The sequence below is a fragment of the Nyctereutes procyonoides genome, unplaced genomic scaffold, assembly GCF_905146905.1.
Source record: "Nyctereutes procyonoides isolate TBG_1078 unplaced genomic scaffold, NYPRO_anot_genome, whole genome shotgun sequence".
Taxonomy (NCBI): Eukaryota; Metazoa; Chordata; class Mammalia; order Carnivora; family Canidae; genus Nyctereutes; species Nyctereutes procyonoides.
In genome coordinates this window covers 37252286-37275164 of record NW_026575131.1, presented here as the reverse complement: position 1 = coordinate 37275164, position 22879 = coordinate 37252286, and the positions used below count along the sequence as shown (strand labels likewise).

The 22879-nt window shown below is 38.9% G+C and overlaps 1 protein-coding gene across 25 annotated transcripts in view; it reads right to left on the bottom strand.

Moving 5' to 3' along the window:
- Positions 1 to 22786, bottom strand: part of PBRM1 (polybromo 1) — a 115811-nt gene extending 93025 nt beyond the window's left edge. For 4 of the 25 annotated variants that reach the window (XM_055343383.1, XM_055343397.1, XM_055343403.1 and 1 more), the window contains exons 1-5: positions 19811 to 19903; positions 18016 to 18168; positions 15788 to 15885; positions 5860 to 6007; positions 199 to 342 (exon numbers count right to left, since the gene is read on the bottom strand). In XM_055343383.1, coding sequence (XP_055199358.1) covers positions 199 to 342; positions 5860 to 6007; positions 15788 to 15885; positions 18016 to 18168; positions 19811 to 19849 — 582 coding nt within the window. In that variant the 5' untranslated portion in view covers positions 19850 to 19903. Of the gene's footprint in view, positions 1 to 198; positions 343 to 5859; positions 6008 to 15787; positions 15886 to 18015; positions 18169 to 19801; positions 19909 to 20187; positions 20328 to 22154; positions 22264 to 22353; positions 22518 to 22710 lie in introns of those variants that run through there. The other 21 variants (XM_055343406.1, XM_055343393.1, XM_055343396.1 and 18 more) reach the window with 15 other exon arrangements.
- Positions 22787 to 22879: the final 93 nt, after the last annotated feature.

Genomic DNA, 22879 nt, shown 5'->3' with positions numbered 1-22879 from the left:
AACTGAGCAGGAAATATGCCTTAATGTAAGAGTAACTTATGAAAACAACCTCTCTGGTCATATGCCCCCTTACCCTCCTCGTTACCAATACAACTTCACAGGAAGCCCAGCTGCCTATAGTGGCACAGAAGAAATCACAGGCAGGGGTCTTGTCCACTTCCCAATGGTCCATCCTACTTGCTCCAGTTGTACACTTACTCCTTCCGTCACTGTGCCTTGATTGTCTTGTCCATCTTCATCATCATCTTCATCATCTGCTTCTCCCTTTTGAACAAACTCATTTCTCGTTCGAAGGTACAAATCCCAGAGTTTGCAAGCAGCTTTATATTCAGGAGAATCTGGCTGTACATTAACAAAGATAAGAGAAAAAAACCCCTCACTTTAGTATTTTATTGCAAATCAATGACTACTTTTAAAGCGTTCTATTCCAGCAGAGACTAGCATTCTAAGGCATTAACTTTGAAACTGTGCTACAAATTTAGAAATCCTTATGATTAAAAGATACATGGGCCTCCATTTCTCTTCTGAAGAACATGTTTTAAAGGCATTCTGAAATAATACTTATGTATGCCTTACTAACTCATTACATTAAGACTTGAAGAAGATAAACAATTTATAAATTAAGACTAATTACTCATACATAAAGAAACGCAATTTATTTATTTATTTTTGAAGATTTTATTTATTCATTCATGAGAAACACACACAGAGAGAGAGGCAGAGACACAGGCAGAGGAAGAAGCAGGCTCCATGCAGAGAGCCTGACGTGGGACTTGATCCTGGGTCTCCAGGATCCCGCCCTGCGCCGAAGGCGGCACTAAACCGCTGAACCACCGGGGCTGCCCTAGTACTACTTCTATTTTTAAGGTGTTTACTACTTTATTTAAAGACTTCTTTTCCTAAAGTGTAACAGGGATAAACTCTAACTGAAACTTCTCAGTAAAAACAATGCTGGAAGCAATGTTAAAATAAATAACACGTAACTTTAAAAATGTACCGACACGCTGCCAATAAGGAGTAAGCAATGCTCAAAAGAGCAAGAATAGAGTAAAAGGGGCAGCCTGGGTGGCTCAGCGGTTTAGCACTGCCTTCGGCCCAGGGCCTGATCCTGGAGACCCAGGATCAAGTCCCACGGCAGGCTCTCTGCATGGAGCCTGCTTCTTCCTCTGCCTGTGTCTCTGCCTCTCTCTCTCTCTCTCTCTCTCTGTCTCTCATGAATGAATGGATAAAATCTTTAACAACAACAACAAAAAGAATAGAGTAAAAGCAGGAACCCAGATGAGCAAGCACAACACTGAAGCTGATGTTCACTTGAGAGCTTTTGTAAGACAAGATAAACCCAAGCTTTAGTTTTCAAGGCTCTCTGAGGCTGCAAGGACAGGAGATAAAGGTCAGGGCCCACCAGAAGCTGGGACTTCAAAGGCCACAGCTGCAGTGTAAGTGGGAATTCAAAACAATTCAGTTTCTGTTGAGAGATGCCTGGAAACAACACTACCCATCTCAACCTCCACTCAGCTAACCTGTGCTTATTATCCCAAACCACAGCACTGCAAGGTGAGGGGAGGCCCAAGATAAATCTCCACTGAGAATTCTTCATCATATGCTAGCTCTAACAAAGACAGGCCAGGTACCTGGGATAAGTGACACACTACCTGAATGAACCGAACTTCAATCTAAGCCTCAATCTCTAGAGATCAAGTTCCAAGACATATGAGCTTAAAGTTAAAATTCCTAAAACACAAAAGAAGGAAATAATCACAAAAGAAAGCCAGGAGAAATCACCGTAAAATCAGATATGCAAGATTTCAGATATTGGAATTATGTGCCATTGAATGAAAAATAAGTGTGTTGAACATGTTTAAAGAAACAATAGGATTGAAAAATATAAGCAAAGTGCAGGAGACCCTGAAAAATAAACTACTTCCACAATATGAAAAATATAAATATTAAAAAGTTAGAACTCAATAGAGAGGTCTAAGAGTTTCAAAGAAAACTGGAAGAACTAAAGAAATTAACTAAAGAGCAACACAGGCACTAAAAAGTGGACTATGAAAGGTTAGGAGAACAGAGACCTGGGAGGGGTCTAATAGAACAATCAGAGTTCTATCAGAAGGGAGAGTGGGGCAGGGACAGCATGTAAAGACAAAACAGTTGCAAACTTCTCAGAGCTGATGAAAAATACCAAAGATTTAGAAAGCCCTATCAAACCCCAGACTATACAAAGACATCCATATCTAGATATATCACCATGAAACTGCAGAACACATGAGATAATGACACCAAAAACAGCTAGAAAGAAAAGATAGCTAATCTTTAAAGGAACTAAAATTACATGGACTTCTTGATAGCAAATAAATAAATAGGGGCACCTGGCTAGCTCAGTCAGAAGGATATGTGATGCTTGATCTCAGGGCCATGAGTTCAAGCCCCACACTGGGTTTTAAAGATTAAAGATTACTTAAACTTAAAAAAAAAAAAAAGAATAAAGAGTAGAATGTGATTAAAAACAAATACTGATTATCTATAAAACAATAACATTCTTTTACAGGATTAAAAATCTGCCACAACAGGGGTGCCTGGCTGGCTCAGTCAGTGAAGCATACCACTCTTTATCCCAGGATTGTGAGTTCCGGTCCCATGTTAGGTGCAAAAATTACTTAAAAAAAAATTTTTTTTTTTTTAAAGATTTATTGATTTGAGAGGGAGAGAACTCGAGGAGGGGGAAGGGTGGTGGGGGAAGGGCTGGGAGAGAATCCTCAGACTCCCCATTGAGCAGAGCCAATGTGGGGCTTGATCCCAGGACCCTGATATCATGACCCAAGTCAAAATCAAGAGTTGGATGCTCATCTGACTGTATACTACCCAGGTGCCCAAAAATAAAATCTTAAAAAAAAATTCTGCCATAACAGAACTAAAACACAAAACATCAGTAGCATAAATAGATCAGAGTTGAATTGTTATAAGGTCTTTGTATTGTTCAGAGGAGATTTAAGATGCTGATTAACTTTTGAATTTGATAAATTAATTATGCATATTAAAACTTCTTGAGTAAGAAGTAACAGGTTGCCAACACATCTTACAACCCCCAAATTACAGAGAAAATAAGAGGGTATAACAAAATGTAACCTAAGGAAGGCAGAAAGAAAAACAGGAAAAAAAATTATAAAATGAGATAAACAGAAAGTAGAAATTTAGATGACAAGAATATATCCAAACAATGTTATTACTAAAACTGTAAAGAGATGAAATCCAGTTAAAAAGATCATCACCTGTATTAATAGAAATTCACATATATGCTGTTTACAAGAGATATATTAGCGTGAAAAGGCTGAAGGAAAAGAATGGGAAAAAATTAACTAGATAAAAACAAAAGCTGATAGAACTATGTTAATATCAGATAAAACAGACTTCAAACAAAAGACCTTACTAATGACACTACATAATGAAAAAATTTCAATTTACTAGGACAATGTAACAACTTTAAACTTGTATGTTCCCAGTTACATAGTTTAAAAATACATAAAGGAAAAGACCAACAGAGTTATAAGTAGAAACAGACAAATCCATGGTCAGAGTGAGAGATTTTAAAATACTTCATTTGGTAAATAGTTTGTGCAGATAAATCGGTTAAGGATATCAATGATTTTAGTGACATAATTAAGAAGCTAGGTCTGATGGACACAGGCAGAATCCTGTATCCAGTGAACAGTACCCCTGTTAGTCACAAAATTTATAGCATCTTCATTCATGATAGGTAAAAGTAGAAACCATGCAAATGCCCATCAACTGGGAAATGGATAACAAAGGGTGGAATAGCCATATAACAGCTATTATCTAGTCACAGAAAAGAATGAAGTACTAATACATGCTACAAAATGAATGAACCTCAAAGACATGCTCAGTGAAAGAAGTCAGTCACCTAAGGCAATGTAGTATTTGATTCCATTCATATTCAACATACTGAACAGGCAAATCCACAAGGAAAGAAAATAGATTAGTGGTTGCCAGGGGCAGGGAGGAGGGAAATGGAGAGCACCTGTTAATGCCTATGGTTCTTTTGGAGGTAATGAAGATATTCTGGAGTTAAGTAATAGTGATGTTTGCACAACTTTGTGAATACACCAAAACCCCCCGAATTCTACACTTTATTATTTTTTAAAGTAGGCTCCAGCGATGCCTGGGTGGCTCAGTGGTTTGGCACCTGCGTTTGGCCTGAGGCATGATCCTGGGGTCCTGCATCGGGCTCCCTGCATGAAGCCTGCTTCTCTCTCTGCCTGTGTCTCTGTCTCTCTCTCTCTCTGTGTGTGTCTCTCATGAAAGGGTAAATAAAATCTTTTTAAAAAATTAAATTAAATTAAAAAATAAAATAGAATAAAATAAAATAGGCTCCATACCCAGTGTGGAGCCCAACACAGGGCTTCAACTCACAACCCTGAGATCAAGATCTGAGATGATATCAAGAATTGGAAACTTAACCAACTGAGCCATCCAGGAGCTCCCGAATTCTACACTTTAATTTAAAGAAGACTTAAATAAACAATATACCAAATTCAAAGACTGGAATAATCAATATCACAATTATGTCAATTCCCCACAATATCATTGATCCACAGAGTCAATGCAATTCCAATAAAACTTCCTTGGGATCCTTGGGTGGCGCAGCGGTTTGGCGCCTGCCTTTGACCCAGGGCGCGATCCTGGAGACCCAGGATCGAATCCCACATCGGGCTCCTGGTGCATGGAGCCTGCTTCTCCCTCTGCCTATGTCTCTGTGTGTGTGACTATCATAAATAAATAAAAATTAAAAAAAAAAAAAAAACTTCCTTTTTTTTGTTTTTAAAAGATTTTATTTATTTATTCATTCATTCATTCATTCATTCATTCATTGAGACAGAGAGAGAGAGAGAGGCAGAGACACAGGCAGAGGGAGAAGCAGGCATCATACAGAGAACCTGCCGTGGGACTTGATCCAGGGTCTCCAGGATCACGCCCTGGGCTGCAGGCGGCCCTAAACCGCTGCGCCACAGGGACTGCCCAAAACTTCCTTTTTTGTGTGTGCTTAACACAACATATAAATGTATAAGGGCCAAGAATAATCAAGAATAATCAATAACCAGTCCTTCCTTAACTGATAAAGAATTATAAAGCCATAATTATTAAGGCAAGAAACAGCCAAGTGAGCTGAAACAAAAGGAACAGAAGAAAGGGCCAGAAAGGGACCCAACAGTCCAGGGAAATGGTGCCAGCACTGAAAGTGTAGATGGACATGGAGATGGCCACTTCAAGGTGATGCTTATCCCCATTCAGAAACAAAATAGAACTCTACCTCGCAGAAGACACAAAACCAATCTGAGCTGCCTTAGAGGTTTATATGTGAAAGACAGAACTATTAAACTTTTAGAAGAAAATATAAGAGTGTCTTTATAATCTTTGGATGAGAGGGAGTTCTGCAACAAGACACAAATGACAAACCACAAAGTTAAAGAGTAATAGACTGGATTATATTAAAACAATCTTCTGTTCATCAAGACACCATAAAGAATGAAAACAGCCTCACAGTGGACTATGACAGCAATAAATACAAACCAAAGAGGATTAATATCTAGAATATATTAAAAAAACTTCTAGAAATAAATATGAAAATGACAGACAACTCAAGAGAAAAGCTGGCAAAAGATTTGAACAGACACAAAAGAAACGAGAATGGTACGTGCTACATGAATCTTCAGTCTCTTTATTAAAAGAAACAAACTCAAACCACCAAATGAGAAAACACTACTTACCTACTAGACTGATAAATATTTAAAAAGCCAAGCTATTACTCTAATTGGATACCTTCTAAATACGGTGCTTTCTTACCTTATAATAGGCCTTTGCATTGTTAAAAAGCAGCTGGAAGTCAGCCGTCAACAGATTAACATCATCATACTCTTCCATTTTTAGCTTTTGTTGGATTTTCATCAAATCAATGGGCTGAGAAACCACTTCATAATAGTCAGGTTGATTTCTGTAGTAATTTTTTTAAAAAAGGTATTAGTCCAAAGTCCATAAAAAGTTATATTTCAAAACTACTTGTGGTCATGTCCAACCTCCCAAGTGACAGAACATAGGAGACTTATTCCTATTATTACAACTGAAAAGGAATAACCAAAGCAAGTGCATATGCAAGCCCTTTTCTAAGTATATATTAGCAACATAAAAACCTAACTTAACATCTGTAATGGTTATTTATATGCTAAATATCTAAGATTTAGGGCACCAGCACTAAAACTATGTCACTGGCATCTTCTGCAAATGAAAATAACTTACCTTTCATGGTGTTCAATTGTGGCTGAAAACATTCATTTTCAAAGCTCTTTGCAAACTTACAAAATGGACTGTCTCTTCATTTAGTGACCAGAACTTTTTCTGCCAAGTACTACCAAGTGCCTACTATATATACTGCTCTGATAGCAATTACTAAACTTACAGAGGAGAAAGATGAGGTCCTTGGCACAGGGAGTTTACCAAAGATAAAAGTCCTAAGACAAAAACAAACATGACCAAACCATTAAACAAAACAAAACAAAACAAGAAAACCCAAAACACATAGGAATGATAAATACTAAATCCAGAATAGTGATTATCTGTCTCTTGGAGAGGAGAGATAGTGAAGGTCACAAAGGAACTTCAAAGGTAGTTATAAATGATAATTTCTTAAGTTGGGTTTTGGGTTCATGGATGTTTATTATTCTGATTTTCTTTTATTTAAATTCAATTAATTAACATATCAGTGATTCATCAGTTGTATATGATACCCAGTGCTAATTATATCACTTGTCCTTTTTTTATTTTTTTTTTTTAATTTATGATAGAGAGAGAGAGAGAGAGAGAGAGAGAGAGGCAGAGACACAGGCAGAGGGAGAAGCAGGCTCCATGCACCGGGAGCCTGACGTCGGATTCGATCCCGGGTCTCCAGGATCGTGCCCTGGGCCCTGGGCAGGCGCCAAACCACTGCGCCACCCAGGGATCCCATCACTTGTCCTTCTTAATGCCCATCACCGTCTGTCTTTTTTCAAATGAAATTTCATTAAACAAGTAAATCTCCTGAAAAATTATCTCAGTGACTATTTCTCTCAATTCTCCCTCAGGGGTAGGTAGTTAACTCCATTCTAGATGGATAAGAAATAAGTTACTACCTTACAAAGAATGTCATGGTCACAAAGGCTTTAATCTTTCTTGGCTGACATTTTACAGCCCTTTATGTGGGATATATTTAATTCCTAAAATCTTTTATTCTGACATAAAAATTGCAAGAATAGTACAAAGCATGTTTTTCTGAACCATTTGAAAATAAGCTGCTGACATGAGGTTCTATGGCCCCTGAATAATTTAGTATTTCCTATAAACAAGTACCAAAGCACAAACATCAAAATCAGGAAACTGATTCTGCTACAGTACCACCATCTAATCCTCAGACCCCATTCATATTCTGTAACGGTTCCAAAATTGTCCTTTACAGCCAATCAAGTCCAGAATCACATACTGCATATATATTTCTTTAGTTTCTTTCATTCTAAAACAGGTCCTCAGTCTTTCCTCAACTTTCAGGATCTTGACAGTTATTTTATAGGGTGTCCCTCAATTTGAGTTTGTCTGTTTTTCTGATGAATAAATGCAGGGTACACTTTGGTAAGACTACGACAGAAATGATACCGCATTCGTCACACTGTATCCTTTCAGGTGACACAAGATTTCAACTTGTCTCAGTTCTTACTCTGGGGCTCATTCTGATCACTTGATTATATAGTGGCATCTGCCAAGCTTCTCAACTGACAGAGCTACTGTTTTCTTCCCTGTACTTTATGGAGCAGTACCTCCAGACTATGTAAAAGTCCATCCCTAATCAATTTACTCACTTATTTATATCAATATGGACTTCTGAAGTCATTAAAACCCATTACACTAATTATTCTGATGCTCAAACTGCTCAAGGTTGGGCCAGGAATAGTCCTTCAAGATGTTTGATCTATGTACTTCTGACATGTTCCCATCACCCTTTGAACATCTGCTTGCTTACTTTCCTTTTTTAAAAAGATTTATTTATTTATTTATTCATGAGAGACAGAGAAAGAGAGAGAGGTGGGCAGAGACACAGACAGAGGGAGAAGCAGGCTCCATGCAGGGAGCCTGAGGTGGGACTCGATCCAGGATCTTCAGGATCACGCCCTGGGCCGAAGGCAGTGCTAAACCTCTGAGCCACCCAGGCTGCCCAGTCTGCTTACTTTCTGGCAGCCTAAGATGTTACAGGCTCATCTTGTACTTGCCCTTCAAATCAACCATTTCCCCAAATAATTCTGGTTCCTTTCAATGGTAAATGGTATTTAAAAACGACGTCCAAGGTGCTGGATGTGCTCAAGTCTCCTTGTGTGTTACCACTCCCAGGCTGTGTCTCACGGGACAGAGCAGGGGACAGACATATGCTTACTTATATCTACATTTCTATTATCTACATATGTTGGAAACCATGAATTCACACCAACACTTTCTTCTTTCTTTTTTTTAATTTTTCTTTTCACACCAACACTTTCAATTCCAATCCTACACCACAGGGTTCATTCTAGTTTTCTTCCCCTATGTGTACCTCCTTTGTCAGATGAGAAACCTGAGTCCTATTTATTCACAATGTATTACGTACGTGATTGGTCTCCTGTTTATAACCAATCTCCTCTTGATGCTGCCTACCTCCATCCCACAATGCTTCTCCTCCCCTCACTAAGTCTATGACCCCTTGCCCTGGGCTAGGCCACACCCCATGTAGCCCTCCTTACTCCACCCATGACGGACCATTGTCACTACTACTCCCTCAACATGGACATCCTCCCTCCACTTAGGCCTCAACACCCCATGCCAGAAAGTCCTTCAACATAAGCCTCTTCTTTACCATGCCCAGGCTCTGACACTGTGTGATGTGATATTGCTACTATCCACAACCCTCCCCGCAACATCCCACCACCTATCTTCCTGGCAGATGGCAAGTTTGCTCAGTCTCATCTAATGGCTTTTGGATTAAATTCTTCAGGAAGGGAAAAGAAAAGGAAAAGTAAATTGAATTTTTTAAAGCTCTTACCAACTATTTATGATTTTAGTAAACTATGAAATTAAGTATTAGGAGATTAAAGGAGTGCTCATTTTACTATCTGGAGAAAGTGCAGGAACATAAAGGTCTCAGTGAATTACAACAAAGGACCATCCAGGCCTAATGTTGATGTTGTCAGTGATGCCAAGGGACTTTCTCAGAGTGAGCGTTAGGGCTGTGTTAACCTGAGATCCACCAGGGTTCTCTCTACCTGGGCCTGATGGGCCAGTCTATTGCTCCTTCTTGAGGCTGGACCTCAGCAGCCTCTCAGATTTGGGGGATTATCTGTAGACAACTGAGAACCCAATTGAGGACCTGCACCTAGAAAGGATACTTTCTCCCAGAAGCTCTGTCAGAGGGCTCCTCACAAACATTTTCAGACTTAGCACACAGACAAAAGGGAGGTCAGGATCCCAACATTCCACTGTGTGTGTGATAAGGTCAAAACAAGGGCCTCTCCCTTTCAAAATAAAAGATTTCCACTAATTTTTCCTACTTAAATCAACATATGAAAAGCATAAAATAATAAAAATTGTCCCTACTCATCCAGAGATAAAAGCACTATTAGTAGTATCCTTTCAGACCTCCATGTGCATGTATATACAAACAGGATTGTGCAGTACAAATTCTTGCACAACAGCTTTTCTCTTTCAACACGTGGCACCCTGCTATGACATGGCCACAGAAGAGCCAAACCATAACTGACACTTTTAGCCAGAAGAGTGAGAAATACTGGGCCTGATATGTGGAGCCTGCTACCTTCCAATCTTTTCCCTATCCCCAGGATGGCAGCATTCCGAGCTGCTGCGTGGCTACCAAAGAACATCTTCATCAGCCTTGCTGCAGCTAAGTTCTGACCAATACAAGAGCTGAAGTGTACCATATCCAGGTCACATCCTTAAAATGCCTTATTTTTTCCTATGGGCTGGAAGATAGCTATGAGGGTGAGCCATCTCAGACCATGCAGACAAGAGTGATATCACAAGGAGAGCAGAGGAAAGAGACACATAATACCTAGGCCCTGAGGCCTTTACAAAACAGGACTTTTATATGAGAAAAAGCAATTTTTCTTGTTTCAATCACTGTTAATTTGGATGTCTTAACACAAGTAGTTTTTTTTTTTTTTTAAAGGTTAATGCGAGAGAAGGGGGCGGGGAGGAACAGAGGGAGAGGTACAAGCAAACTCTATGCTGAGCAGGAAGCCGGACTTGAGGCTACATGGACCTAGGATCATGACCTGAGCCAAAGGCAGACACTTAACCAACTGAGCCACCCAGGTGCCCCACAAGAAGCTTAATATACTGATCAAAACAAAGTCCCAAAAAAGAGATTCACAATTGTGTAGCTCTGAGTATTACAGATTCCCACAAACTCTTAAGAAAATATATACATTCCACAGAGGGGTAGAGATGCCCTCAGGCACAGCACTGGGGGGAAGGCAATCAGTGCTCATAGGGTACCACAACTTGGAAGCTAGAAGACTGTGCTCTAGCACCCAAAGGCACTCTTCAGGACTAGCCTACTGGTGGGAAGCAGGCAACAGAGGCAGTCCTCTTCTATGAGGAGTTTGTGTACTCCAGTATGATGCTGCTCTTCTCTACAGCATACAGGTTAAGAGCACAGGCTTCAGAATCAGAAAGATTTGAGTGTCTCTACCTGGTTAGAGAGTAGAGTAGAGTAGAGTAGTTCTGAGATCTTATGCAAAATCTCATCTATAAACCACAATAATAATACTTGTCAAGTTTAAACAATATAAGGAAGTGCTTGGCATTGTGGCTAACATGTGGTAAATAACAAAAATGGGCTTTTATTACATGCTAATTAAATAACATTTTAAAAGACTGTTATGGGGAATCTCTGGGTGGCTCAGTGGTTTAGTGCCTGCCTTTGGCCCAGGGCATGATCCTGGAGTCCCGGGATGGAGTCCCACATCAGGCTCTCTGCATAGAGCCTGCTTCTCCCTCTGCCTGTGTCTCTGCCTCTCTCTCTCTCTGTATGTCTTTCATGAATAAATAAATAAAATCTTAAAAAAAATAACAAAAGACTGTTATGATAAACCAACAAATCTGGAAGCAGTTATCTGTTTTTAAAAAGAGCCCTTCTTTTTTGGCCATGACTAATCTACATCCTTTAATTCAGGATGCTGACACTGTATTCTTAATGGCTCTGCTCTTTGAGGTGAAATGTTTGCCTTCAGCTCAACCTTCAGCTTGTTCATTACCCACCATGCAATCAACAGTCATGAATGAATCTAAATCCTTAGTTAACTCACTGTACTAGTTTCCTACAGCTGCCATAACAAATTGCCACAGACTTAATGGCTTAAAACAACACAAATTTATTATCTTTTGGAAGTCCCAAATGGGTCTCACTGGACTAAAAAGCAAGGTATTGGCCTTCTAGAGGTTCTAGGGAAGAATCCATTTCCTCACCTGTTCCAGTTTCTAGAGGCTGCCTCCATTCCTTTGCTTGTAGCCCCCTTCCTCCATCTTCAAAGTCACGAGTGTAGCATCTCCAAATCCCTCTCGGATTCTGACTTTTCTGCCTCCCCCCTCCCTTTTTAAGGACCCTTGAGATTACACTGAACCCATTTGGATAATTCAGGATAATTTCTCCAATGCAAAGTTAGTTGATTAAGAAATTACATGGACATATTTGGGGGCCATTATTCTGTCTACCACACTTATGTACTCCAACTACCAGAGTTAGAAGGGAATAGTGATGTCATTTTGATAGCAAGAGAAGGAACCTCTTGGCAGGGAGAACACAGCCTCTACAGGGAGGTGTGTGCAATGTACATACTGGGCCAGCAATATGTTTTGTTTCATTGGACCAGAGAAGTCAAACCCAAAAGTACAGGCACAAAGAAAAACAAGCAAGATGAACATAATCATTGTGGCCTCTGTATATTTTGAAAACAGATTCCTTTTAACAATGATAGCTACAACTTCATTGCTATCTTAAAGACTGTAAATAATTTTTAAAAATACACTTCACTCTTGTGGCACCTGAGTGGCTCAGTTGGTTGCTGTTTGCCTTCAGCTCAGGTCCTCATCTCAGGGTTCTGGGATCAAGCCCCATGTGGTTGTCGGGCTCTCTGCTCACCTGGGAGTCTGTTTCTCCCTCTGTACCTCCTCCTGCTTGTGCACTCTCTTGAGCACTCTCTCAAATAAATAAAGAAAATCTTTTTTTTTTTTTAATGTTTTACTCTCAAGGAACTAGACAAAGAAGAACATAATAAACTCAAAATGAACAGGAGAAATAATATACAACAGATTTAAAAGAAAATAGAAAAACAAACAAAAACAGGAATAAAGCTAAGAGTTGGTTTTTTGAAAAGATCAACCTTTATCTGAATGAACTAAGAAAAAAAAGAAGACTCAAAATCACAAATGAAAGAGGGGACATTACAATCAATGATAAAAGAAGACTATGAACAACTGTATGCCAATGAAGTAGACAATTCAGAAAAAATAAATTCCTAGAAACATGTAAGACTGAGTTTGAAGAAACAGAAAACGTGACTAGACCTAGAACTAGAACAGACGCTGAACCTATAATCAAAAATCCTCCAGTAAAACTACTGGGTATTAACCCAAAAATACACACACACACACACAAAATCAAAGGAATACATATACCACATGTTTATTGCAGTATTATTTACAATAGCCAATTATGGAAGCAGCCCCAGATGTCCATCAATACACGAATGGGTTAAAAAGAGAGGATATGTATATGTATATACGTATATACATACATACACACCATATATATATATATATATATATATATATATATGCACACTGGAATATTACTCAGCCATAAAAAGAACTAAATCTTGCCATTTGCAACAACATGGATGGAGCCAGAGGGTATAATGCTAAGTGAAATAGACTAGAAAAAGACAAATACTGTAAGATTTCACTCATATATGGAATTTAAGAAACAAATGAGCAAAGGGGAAAAAGAGAGACAAACCAAGGAGATTTTTAATTATGAAGAACGAACTGATGGTTACGTTACTACTGTACTACCGTGGAGATGGGTAAGAGGATGGGTGAGAGTACACTTATTGTGATGAGCATGGAGTAATGTACAGAATTGCTGAATCACTATATTGTACATCCGAAACTAACACTGTATGTTAACTATACTGGAATTTAAAAATTTAATTAAAAAACAAAACAAAAAAAAACCTTTTCTTTCCCAGCAAAGAAAAGTCCTGGGCCTAATGGCTTCCCTGGTGAATTCTACCAAACACTTAAAGAACTAAAATTAATCCTTTTCCAACTTTTCTAAAAAAAAAATTGGAGAAAAAACTTACTTATTCTGTGAAAGCATCAATATTCTTATACCAAAGCTAGCAAAGATGTTACAGAAAACTACAGACCAACATCCTTTATGAACACTTAGAAAATTTTTCAACAAAATACTAGCAAAATATTAAAAGCATCAAACCATAAACAAGCAGGGTTTATTCCTGGAATTCAAGGATGATTCAACCTAATGGAAATTGATAAAGTAATGCATCATAGCAACAGAATTAAGGAAAATAACTGAGTGATGATCTCAACAGGTGCAAAAAAAAAAAATCTGACAAAATTCAATACCCTTTCAGGATAAAACTTTCAAAAAATTAGGCATAGATGGAAAGAACTTCAACATAATAAAGACCATATAGGAAAAGCCCACAGCTACCATCGTACTCAAAATGGTAAAAAATTACAAAAAAGCTTTTCCTCTAAGTTAAGCAACAAAATAAGGATGCTTGCTCTCACCACTTCTTTTCAACATATTCCTGGAAGTCCTAGGCAGAACAATTAGGCAACAAAAAGAAAAGGCCTCCTAAATGAAAAGAAACAAGTAAAAATCTGTTTACAGATGACATTATCTCCTAAGCAGAAACTCTAAAAGATCCAAAAAAAGAGCAGAATAAATAAATTCAGCAAAGTTGCAGTATACAGAATTAACATATGCAAAAATCAGTTGCATTTCAATACACTAACAGTGAACAATCCAAAAACGAAAAAAACCCATCCAATTTATAATAGCATCAAAAAGAACAAAAAATTACAAATAAACCTAAACAAAAACATGAAAAACTTGTGCCCTGAAAACTACACACCTCTCTAAGAAATTAAAGACTCAAATAAATGGAAAGATATCCCATATTCACAGATTAGAAAATTTAAATATTGTTAAGACACCAATACTCCCAAAGCTATCTACAGATTCAATGCAATACCTATCAAAATCCCAACAGTACTTTTTGCAGAAACAGAAAAATCCATCCTGAAATTCAGATAGAATCTCAAAGATCCCCAAACAGCCTAACCTATCCTGAAAAAGAACAAAGTTGGAAGACTCTCCTAGGGTTCTTCAGAGAAACAGAAATAATAGGAAAGAGATACATACACACAAATATGTATAGACACACACACAGACACACACATGCATGGGTCTTATTATAGGAATTGGCTCGTTTGATTATCGAGGCCAGGAAGTCCAGGATCTGTCATCTGCCAGAGAATCAGGAAAGTGAGTAATAGGAGTTTGAAGGCCCAAGAACTAGGACCTCTGAGATCCGAAGGCAGAAGCAGATGGATGTCTCAGCTTAGAGAGCACTAATTGATCCTTCCTTTCCCCTTTCGGTCTACTCAAGGCCTTAGGAGATTGGGCAATACCCCACTGCACTGGTTAAGGCCATCTTTTTTATTCAGTCTCCTATTTAGAGGCTAATCTCTTCCAGAGACATCCTTATTGACACAGATCTATCTGGGAATCCAGTCAAGATAGATATCTTAGCCCAGCCAAGTTGAGACAGAAAATTAACCACCACAAGGATTCCTACTTTTTGATTTCAAAGCATACTACAAAACTACAGGTGTGGCAAGGATGTGGAGAAATTGGAACTCTTGTACGCTGTTTGTGGGAAAGTAAAATAGTACAGTGATATGGAAAACAGTATGCTGATTCCTCAAAAAATTAAAAACAGAATTACTATAAGATCCAGCAATGCCACTTCTGGGTATATATCCCAAAGAACTGAGGGCAGCATCAAAGATATATTTATATACCCATTTTCACTGCAACATTATTCACAAGAGCCACGTGATAAAAGTAACTCAAGTGTTTATCAACAGATGAATAGATAAAAGGTGATATATCCATACAGTGGAATATTATTCAGCCCCCAAAAGGTAGGAAATCCTTTTGAATGCTACATCACAGGCGTCCACAGAAACCATTATGTTAAGTGAAAGAAGCCATCACAAAATACAAATACTGTATGATTCCACTTATATAAGACCTCTAGCATAGTCAAATTTAGAAAAACAGAAAGTGTAATGGTGGCTGCCAGGAGCTGGAGGCAGGAAGAAAGGAACAGAGTTTTATAATGGGTACAGTTTCAATTTTGCAATATAACAATGTTCTGGAGGTCTGTTGTACAACAATATGAAAAAACCCTTAATGAACTGTATACTTAAAATTATAAAATGTATAAATTTTATGTTGTATGTATTTTACAATAAAATTTTTTTTTTTAAATATGCTTCACTACATCCTGGCAACTAAAACTAAAATCTGGACCCCAATATTCTTTAAACCATTCCTTCCAAAGGAAAACTCTATTATCAAATCCCTCCCACTCACCTTCCAACTCACCTTCGTTTGGGTGCCCTAATGAAGAGCTCACAGAGGAGCCTGCCCTGCTCATCCTTATAGTCTCGGATGGTATTGTAGAGTTCATGGCATACAGCAATCTATACATAGTAAAAGGTTTAAAAAAAAAAAAATCGCCAGAAATGTGAACAGAAAGCTAGTGTAGGTGTAAGGATTATCCATTAACGAAAACATACCCATAAAAGGCAAGTAGAGAAGAAAATGGACAAATCCCCAAGTTCCCACACAAAAACTCAGGTCTGAACTATGCTGACATCATCTCCTTATTTAAAAGAATTTAACTGATTAGGGGCACCTGGCTGGCTCAGTCAGAAAAGTATCCAACTTTTGATCTCAGGGTTATGAGTTCAAGCCCTACATTGGGCATAGAGATTACCTAAACAAAACTTACAAAAAAATTTAACGGTTAAACATTTTGGTATCTTTCCCGAGATTTATGCTACTCATGATTGTTCTTTTCTCCTTAGCTAAATCAGTTCATATCACTCTCTCGGTTAAAATCATCCAAAAGAGGAGCTTCCCACTACTGACAGAATAAAATCTAAACTCTAAACACTGACCACAGAGTATGTAGGGTACCTACATACAGTGGCTGGGCAGACTTCACCCGTCTTCTTCCTCTGGACCATCTTTCGGTAATCACAACACAACAAACCCATTCCTGACCCAGCTCCTCTTCATTGGGTCCCTCTGCCTGGAATACCCTTCCCTAGTACTCTATAGGGTCACTGTCTTCCCATTACAGAGAAACCTCTCAAGTTTTGGGCACAAGTAACCCAAATAACACAAACTTTTTTTTCTTAGCATTTATCATTAACTGAGAGTACTTTATTATCTATTTGTTCATCTGTTTACAGTCTGCTTCTGCTACAATAGAATCTAAGCTCTTTGTGAAAAACTGGCTTATCTTACACGCAGTTATATCCCAACCATCAGAATAGTGATTGCTTGGCATATGATAAGCACACAGTTATATGAATAACATATAACGTGAAGTACCTATATTTTTTTCTTTTTGTCAAAAGGTAGAAACTTCCAGTTATTATAAATAAACACTGGGGATGTCGTGTCATGTATAACACGATAACTATGTACAACACTGCTATGTATATTTGAAAGTTGTCATAAGAGTAGATCCTAAAAGCTCTCATTATAAGAAAAACTATACTTTTTTTGGCCATTTATAGGAGATAACAGATGTTAAACTAATTGTGGCTTTAGTTCACAATTTATGTTGGTCAAATCATCGTAGTGTACACCTTCAACTTATATAGTGTTATGTCAATTACATCTCAATAAAACTAGAAAAAAAATTTGTTCATATTTCTATTATGGTGTTGGCCATTCCCTGATCTGTAGAATTCCTAAGCCCATTTGGTTATTTTTAACTAGAATTAAGTGCTTCATGAATAAATAAAATCTTTAAAAAAAACAGAATTAAGTGCTTTGGCAGATTATACTTTTAGGAAACATCTTTTAATCAAAACACAAATAACTTTACGCAAATTTCTTATTCTAAATGTATTCAGAGTACTTTGAGAGTTCCTAATATTTATGTTTTTTTTTTAAATGTATTACTGAGTGGCACCTGGATGGCTCATTCGGTTGGGTGTCCAACTTTTGGTTTTGGCTTAAATCATGATCTCATGGTCATGGGACTGAGCCCCATATAGGAATCAAAGTGTTCAGCGTGGAGTCTACTTTTCCTTCTTCCTCCCACTTGGCCCCTACCGCTGCTCACACACTATCTCTAAAATAAATAAATGAAATCTTTAAAAAAAGTATTATTGCAGTATACCTGACATACAATGCTATATTAGTTTCAGATGTAGAAGACAATGATTCAATGGTTCTAATACTGTTCAATGCCCACCACAGTAAGTGTAGTCCCTATCTGTCACCATATAATGTTATTACAACATTGTTGACTATATTCTTTATGTTGTACTTTTCATCTCTGTGACTTAGTTTTATAACTGGAAGTTTGTACCTCTTAATCCCATTCACCTATTTCACCCACCCCCCACTCACCATTATTTCTTAATATTAAATTATAACTGTTAAGACTGTTGACTAAATACGTACTATAAAAGAAAGAGTAAAGATATCAAGCCAGAGGAAAAAGGTGGTGAGGCCTTGCGTATTAACTGCTTATCATTAAAGGAAGAGTAGGAAAGGCAGGCAGAAACTATGTGATGCAAGTTACTCACAGGATCTACAGTTGGAAGATTGGACAGTCTCCTCCTTTTCCTGCTGGGGCCTGGTGTGGATACAGAATGGTGCCCGTCATCAAAGTCCCCGCTGACACTACTGGAAGGGGAGGTAGCTCGTCTTCTCTTGGAACCCATGGAATCCAACTTCTTCTATAAGAAATAATCAGCCATGTTCTTATACGTAAATTTAGACACTGCCACTAAGCCCTCAGCTAGCCACTTGCTACCAAGATTCTGGTTCACTTAGGAGGATATTTTAACCGTTGTAAAGAAACTTAACTATCAGTTTTTTTAGTGGAAGTTCTGGACCTTGTTGCTTCAGCCCCTTCACTTACCAGAATGCTACACTTTCAATTTAGATGGGGCAAATTCAACAAAAGTAAACCAATTTATATGTTACCAAGTTTGAGTGACCCAATAATGCCCGGTCCCAAACTTACCCCTCACCAGACTTTAAAAACCTACATGTAGTGGTACACCAGTGTGGAGGTATTGATTCCTCAGCCCCTGAGGCAGCCAGGCAGGGACAGAAGCCCCAAGGCAGTCACCTCTGGAGTCAGCAGCTTCATCTGTTTTCCCCAGTGTGTCTAACAATTCTGATCATTTTCCAGGTGGGCCATGATGTGGAAAAAAGTAGAAATCAGTGCCTGAGGCAAATGAGTAGTGCCAAAGTGCAGGGGACAGAGGACAATTAACCTCTTAACATTTTAGATCAACTCTAAAACTAACCACCGAAAATGAATTTTCTCCATTCATTAAAGAAAGCCACAAGACAAACCCCTGGAAAACACTTAATGTGACTTACCATACCTATGTCAAAACAGTAAGACTACTTTGAAACTTTTCTGCCAATCAGACTGACCTCCTTTTCAGTTATATGAGGTATTCCATTCCTAAGAATTTTGGAATCACAGCTTTAAGTTTCAGCAGATGATTTGGAATAGTACCTCAGAGGTGAACTTTTAGGTCCTACTTGGCCTTTCAGAAACACATATATATTTGCTGTCAAGTAGGCTGTCTAGTAACTAATGTAAACACAACTTTACAAATGTACACATTTGACTATAATACAAAAAAATGCAACCACTGAAATGATATGCTACAGCTAGAGGGAAAAGGGTATATACCTGAGGTCCTTTAATTCTTATATAATTTAACAACAGTACCAAGTAGCATACTGTGATTTCAAAGGTCCTTCTCTAAAGCTAAACGAAAAAACTGATCCCAGTTTCACTCATCAACATTTAATTTCAGTAAACTAAGACAGCAGCAGCTGAAAGAATGGGTTGCTAGTAGTTACGGAGAGAAAAACTGGGGAGCTCTGGGAACTGAGAGGAGCAAAACAAACCAACATATAGAACATTCTGGTAACCAACTTAGAAACAAGAGGAGTCTCCTATCTCTTCCTCAGAAGCATGGTCCACATGACATTTAAAAACAGTCTACCATAACTATATTTCTTTCTCTAGGCTTTGGTTTGTTACACAGTATGTTAGTTTGCAATTGGCTACAACTGGCTAAAAAGGTTCAAAGGGCTTAGGCTAAGGACAGCCAAGTTTTGGTGATTTTCTTTTGTAAAAGGTTGATAAACTGGTCTTAATTCATTAAAATGAAGAACCTAAGGACCAAACCTCAGCATACAAGCTATGACAAGGACACAAGTGAATTTGATGAACATGAGGAGGGAATCTTTATGGAAAGGATATCAAAATTTAAGAAGAGTGGAAGGGAAAAGGCAAGGAAGGACAGAAAAGAGAAAAGGTGCAGATGATCAGTAATTTACCAGCTTTACCAGAGCACAACCAGCGCCTCGAAAAGCCAGTCTCCTCATTATGTCTGAAGGCCAAGTGAAGCCAGTGGGAGAAGGCAGGGCTTTAGAAGTGCTGATTCAGTGTTAATATATTCAAAACTGAAAGAGAAGAACAGGCAGAGAAAGGGGAAATAAAAAAGAAAGGTCAGAAGGAGTAAAAATGACTACGAATAGATAGAAAACATTCAAGTAGAACTGCTAAAGAAAGATAAGAGAACTGGAGAAAATAGTCATATCAGTTCTCTTGTGCCACACTCCTGCAAAGGCTCAGGCACTAACAGTACCTGACATTTCTTTTAATTTTAAAACAAATGCTTTTCATATGCTTAAAGATGTCTCACTGAGATTCCTTTACTCACATGGAATGACTGTCAATTCCAGGAATGAAGCATGCCTGCCCAAATGCCCCCTAGTCAATAAGAGCAGAGTTCAATCACAGAGCTGGAATGGAGAGTGAACACATGTGGAAGGCTCACATGTGACACCAAATGTTGGCAAGCTGGAACAAACCAAGAATGGTTCATGTGAACAGTCTGGAAACCTCCTCCCCCCTACAAAAAATTCAGAGAAAGATATTTCTTTCCAAAAGTCCTACCAGCATTAGAAAGACAACACTCACAGGTTTAGAAAGATTAAAAACAAAGCCTTTGATCATTTTGGCAAGTGATCAAAATTACTACCTTCATAAATAACCCACTGAAAAGCATATGACAACAAATTGTAAATTGTTGGTGCGTGTGTATTCTAGTTTAGACCATAATATACAAAACTCCTTAAATTATTAACTTTCTGTGATAAAGCAAGAAAAAGAGGCAACTTAAGGGTAATTTTCAATTATTTTCTTATCCAAAGGACACATTTTTAAATGTATTTTGGAAGTTTGGCAATAAAGTCAGTATTGCCAGGTAGGTGGGAGAGGCAACAGGACTTGAGCTCAGAAGACCGGATTCTGAGTCCCAAGTACTCCGCTTCGAGTTATCTGTTTCATGTTGCTTGAGTCACAACCTCTCAGAGCTGTTTCTCCACTTCTAAAATGAGAAGTCAGGTGTGCATATATCTGCCTTAGAGCGCTGGGACTGTGATATGTACACGAAATCACTTTGAAACTTCAAAGCACAACAGAGAACTTTCAACTCCAGGATTAAATGCTCCTTGGGACCAGTTAATAACATTTCATTCATTTTTGTAGCTCTGGCTTATAGAATAGTATCTGGTATAGTATGAACAATCAATTTATCTTTTTAAATAAAGGTATTAAAAGTGGGACATTAAAAAAAGCTTGTGTGGTTTAAAAGGACTGTGGGCAATCCTTCAGCAATTTTCTCCCCATGAAGAGGAAATACATTCTGGAGCTCAAATATAAATTTTAAAATGGCACTGATTACAGCTACATGTGCAAAAGTCTGACAACCAGTAACTTGCATTGGACACTAAAGAATAACCTTAAAATGTGCACCTGGGAAAATACTCATTTTAGCCACACGGTATATTTTGAGAGTACTAAAAGTTCTCTCCTGTATTTCTGATACTCAATACTATAATACATGCATAGAACAAGAACCTTGGAAAACAGAATTCAAAGGGGGGGAAAAAACCCCACATAATTCTAGAAAAAAAAAAAAAACACCCTTAACATTGGCATTCACGGCTTTCTGTATTTTTTCTATGCCTTAGTTGCCTTTTTTTTTTTTTTTTAACCGAAGTGTTAAACCATATATATTGTTTTGCAACTTGTTTTAAACTCTGGGTTCTTCCAAAAGTCAACATTCTTCCACAGGATGTTTGATGGCTTGTTAACAGCCCATCATATAGACATACCACAATTTACTGAGCTTGGAGTTTGGGGTAAAATATCAAAATCTGAGGTATTTTGTACACCCAAAGCCAAAGAAGGCAATCAACGCCCTTCCATTTATCCACACGCACATTTGTTACTGTTTGAAATTGGAAATGCTTCTTCAAAAACACTTTCCTTCCTTTTAATCTTAAAATACAAGCAATCTGTTAACAAGGAATAAAGCAAAATCATACTACTCTTAATGGAAAAACATCACCTCAAAAACCATTTTTGAGGAGCCCTAAATTTTTTTAAAGATAAATTAATAAGAATGTCTTATGCTCCAACCAACATACGCTTCTATAACCACAATGGTAATTTCTATACCTGCTATACTGTGCTATTTCCCACTTTTTTTTTTTTTCAGTATTTCTTCCACATTTTACCAATCTTTATTTAAATCGCCAATATCTTCTCTATCACAACAAAACTACGCTTTCGGTAGAAAATTTTAAGAGGTGGAAAATTATTAAAAACCAGGAAACGTACAATTTTAAAACCTCGATTTTCCGTGCTGCTGCGGAGAAGACACTTCAGTATCTAGCCTCTAGTATAAATACAAGTCTCACTCATATACACACTCAGTCTGAACAGTCACCTAGAGAAGGTAAAAAAAAAAAAAAAAATTTTTTTTTCACACTAGTTGAGTTTGCGTCAAGAAACAACAACAAAAAAAGGAGGCCCTGACCTGTGAAGAAATGAAAGACTTTCCGGACCTGTCACTGGTACCGGGACTAGGGAAACGTTGACAGCTTTGAGGCTGTCGGCGACGAGGGCTCTGCCGGCCGCCGGGGCGGGAAAGAGCGAGCGGGAGCTTCCGGGCCGCGGCGCGCCTTTGTCCGGCCGGCAGGGCAGGTGCGGCGAGGCGGCCTGGCCGTCCCGACGCCCGCCGCCGCGCCCCGCCCCGCGCGCCCAGCCCGACCGGCGCGTCCCCACGCCGGGGCGGGGCCTCCGCCGCTGCTCCCGCCCGCCCGCCCGGGCCCACACAAAGGCCCGGCAGCCGGCCGAGAGGGAGCGGCCCCGCCCGCCCCGGGCCCGGCCTTACCCAGCCGCTCCGCCGCCTGCAGCCCCGGCCGCGGTCGCCGACCGCCGCGCCCCGCCCCGTGGCCGCCACGGCTGCTGCTATTGCTCCTCCGGCTGCGGCCGCCGCCGTCGCTCCAGCACCCGCCGCCCTCACCGCCCTCACCCCTCCCGGTGCCGCCGCAAAACCAGCC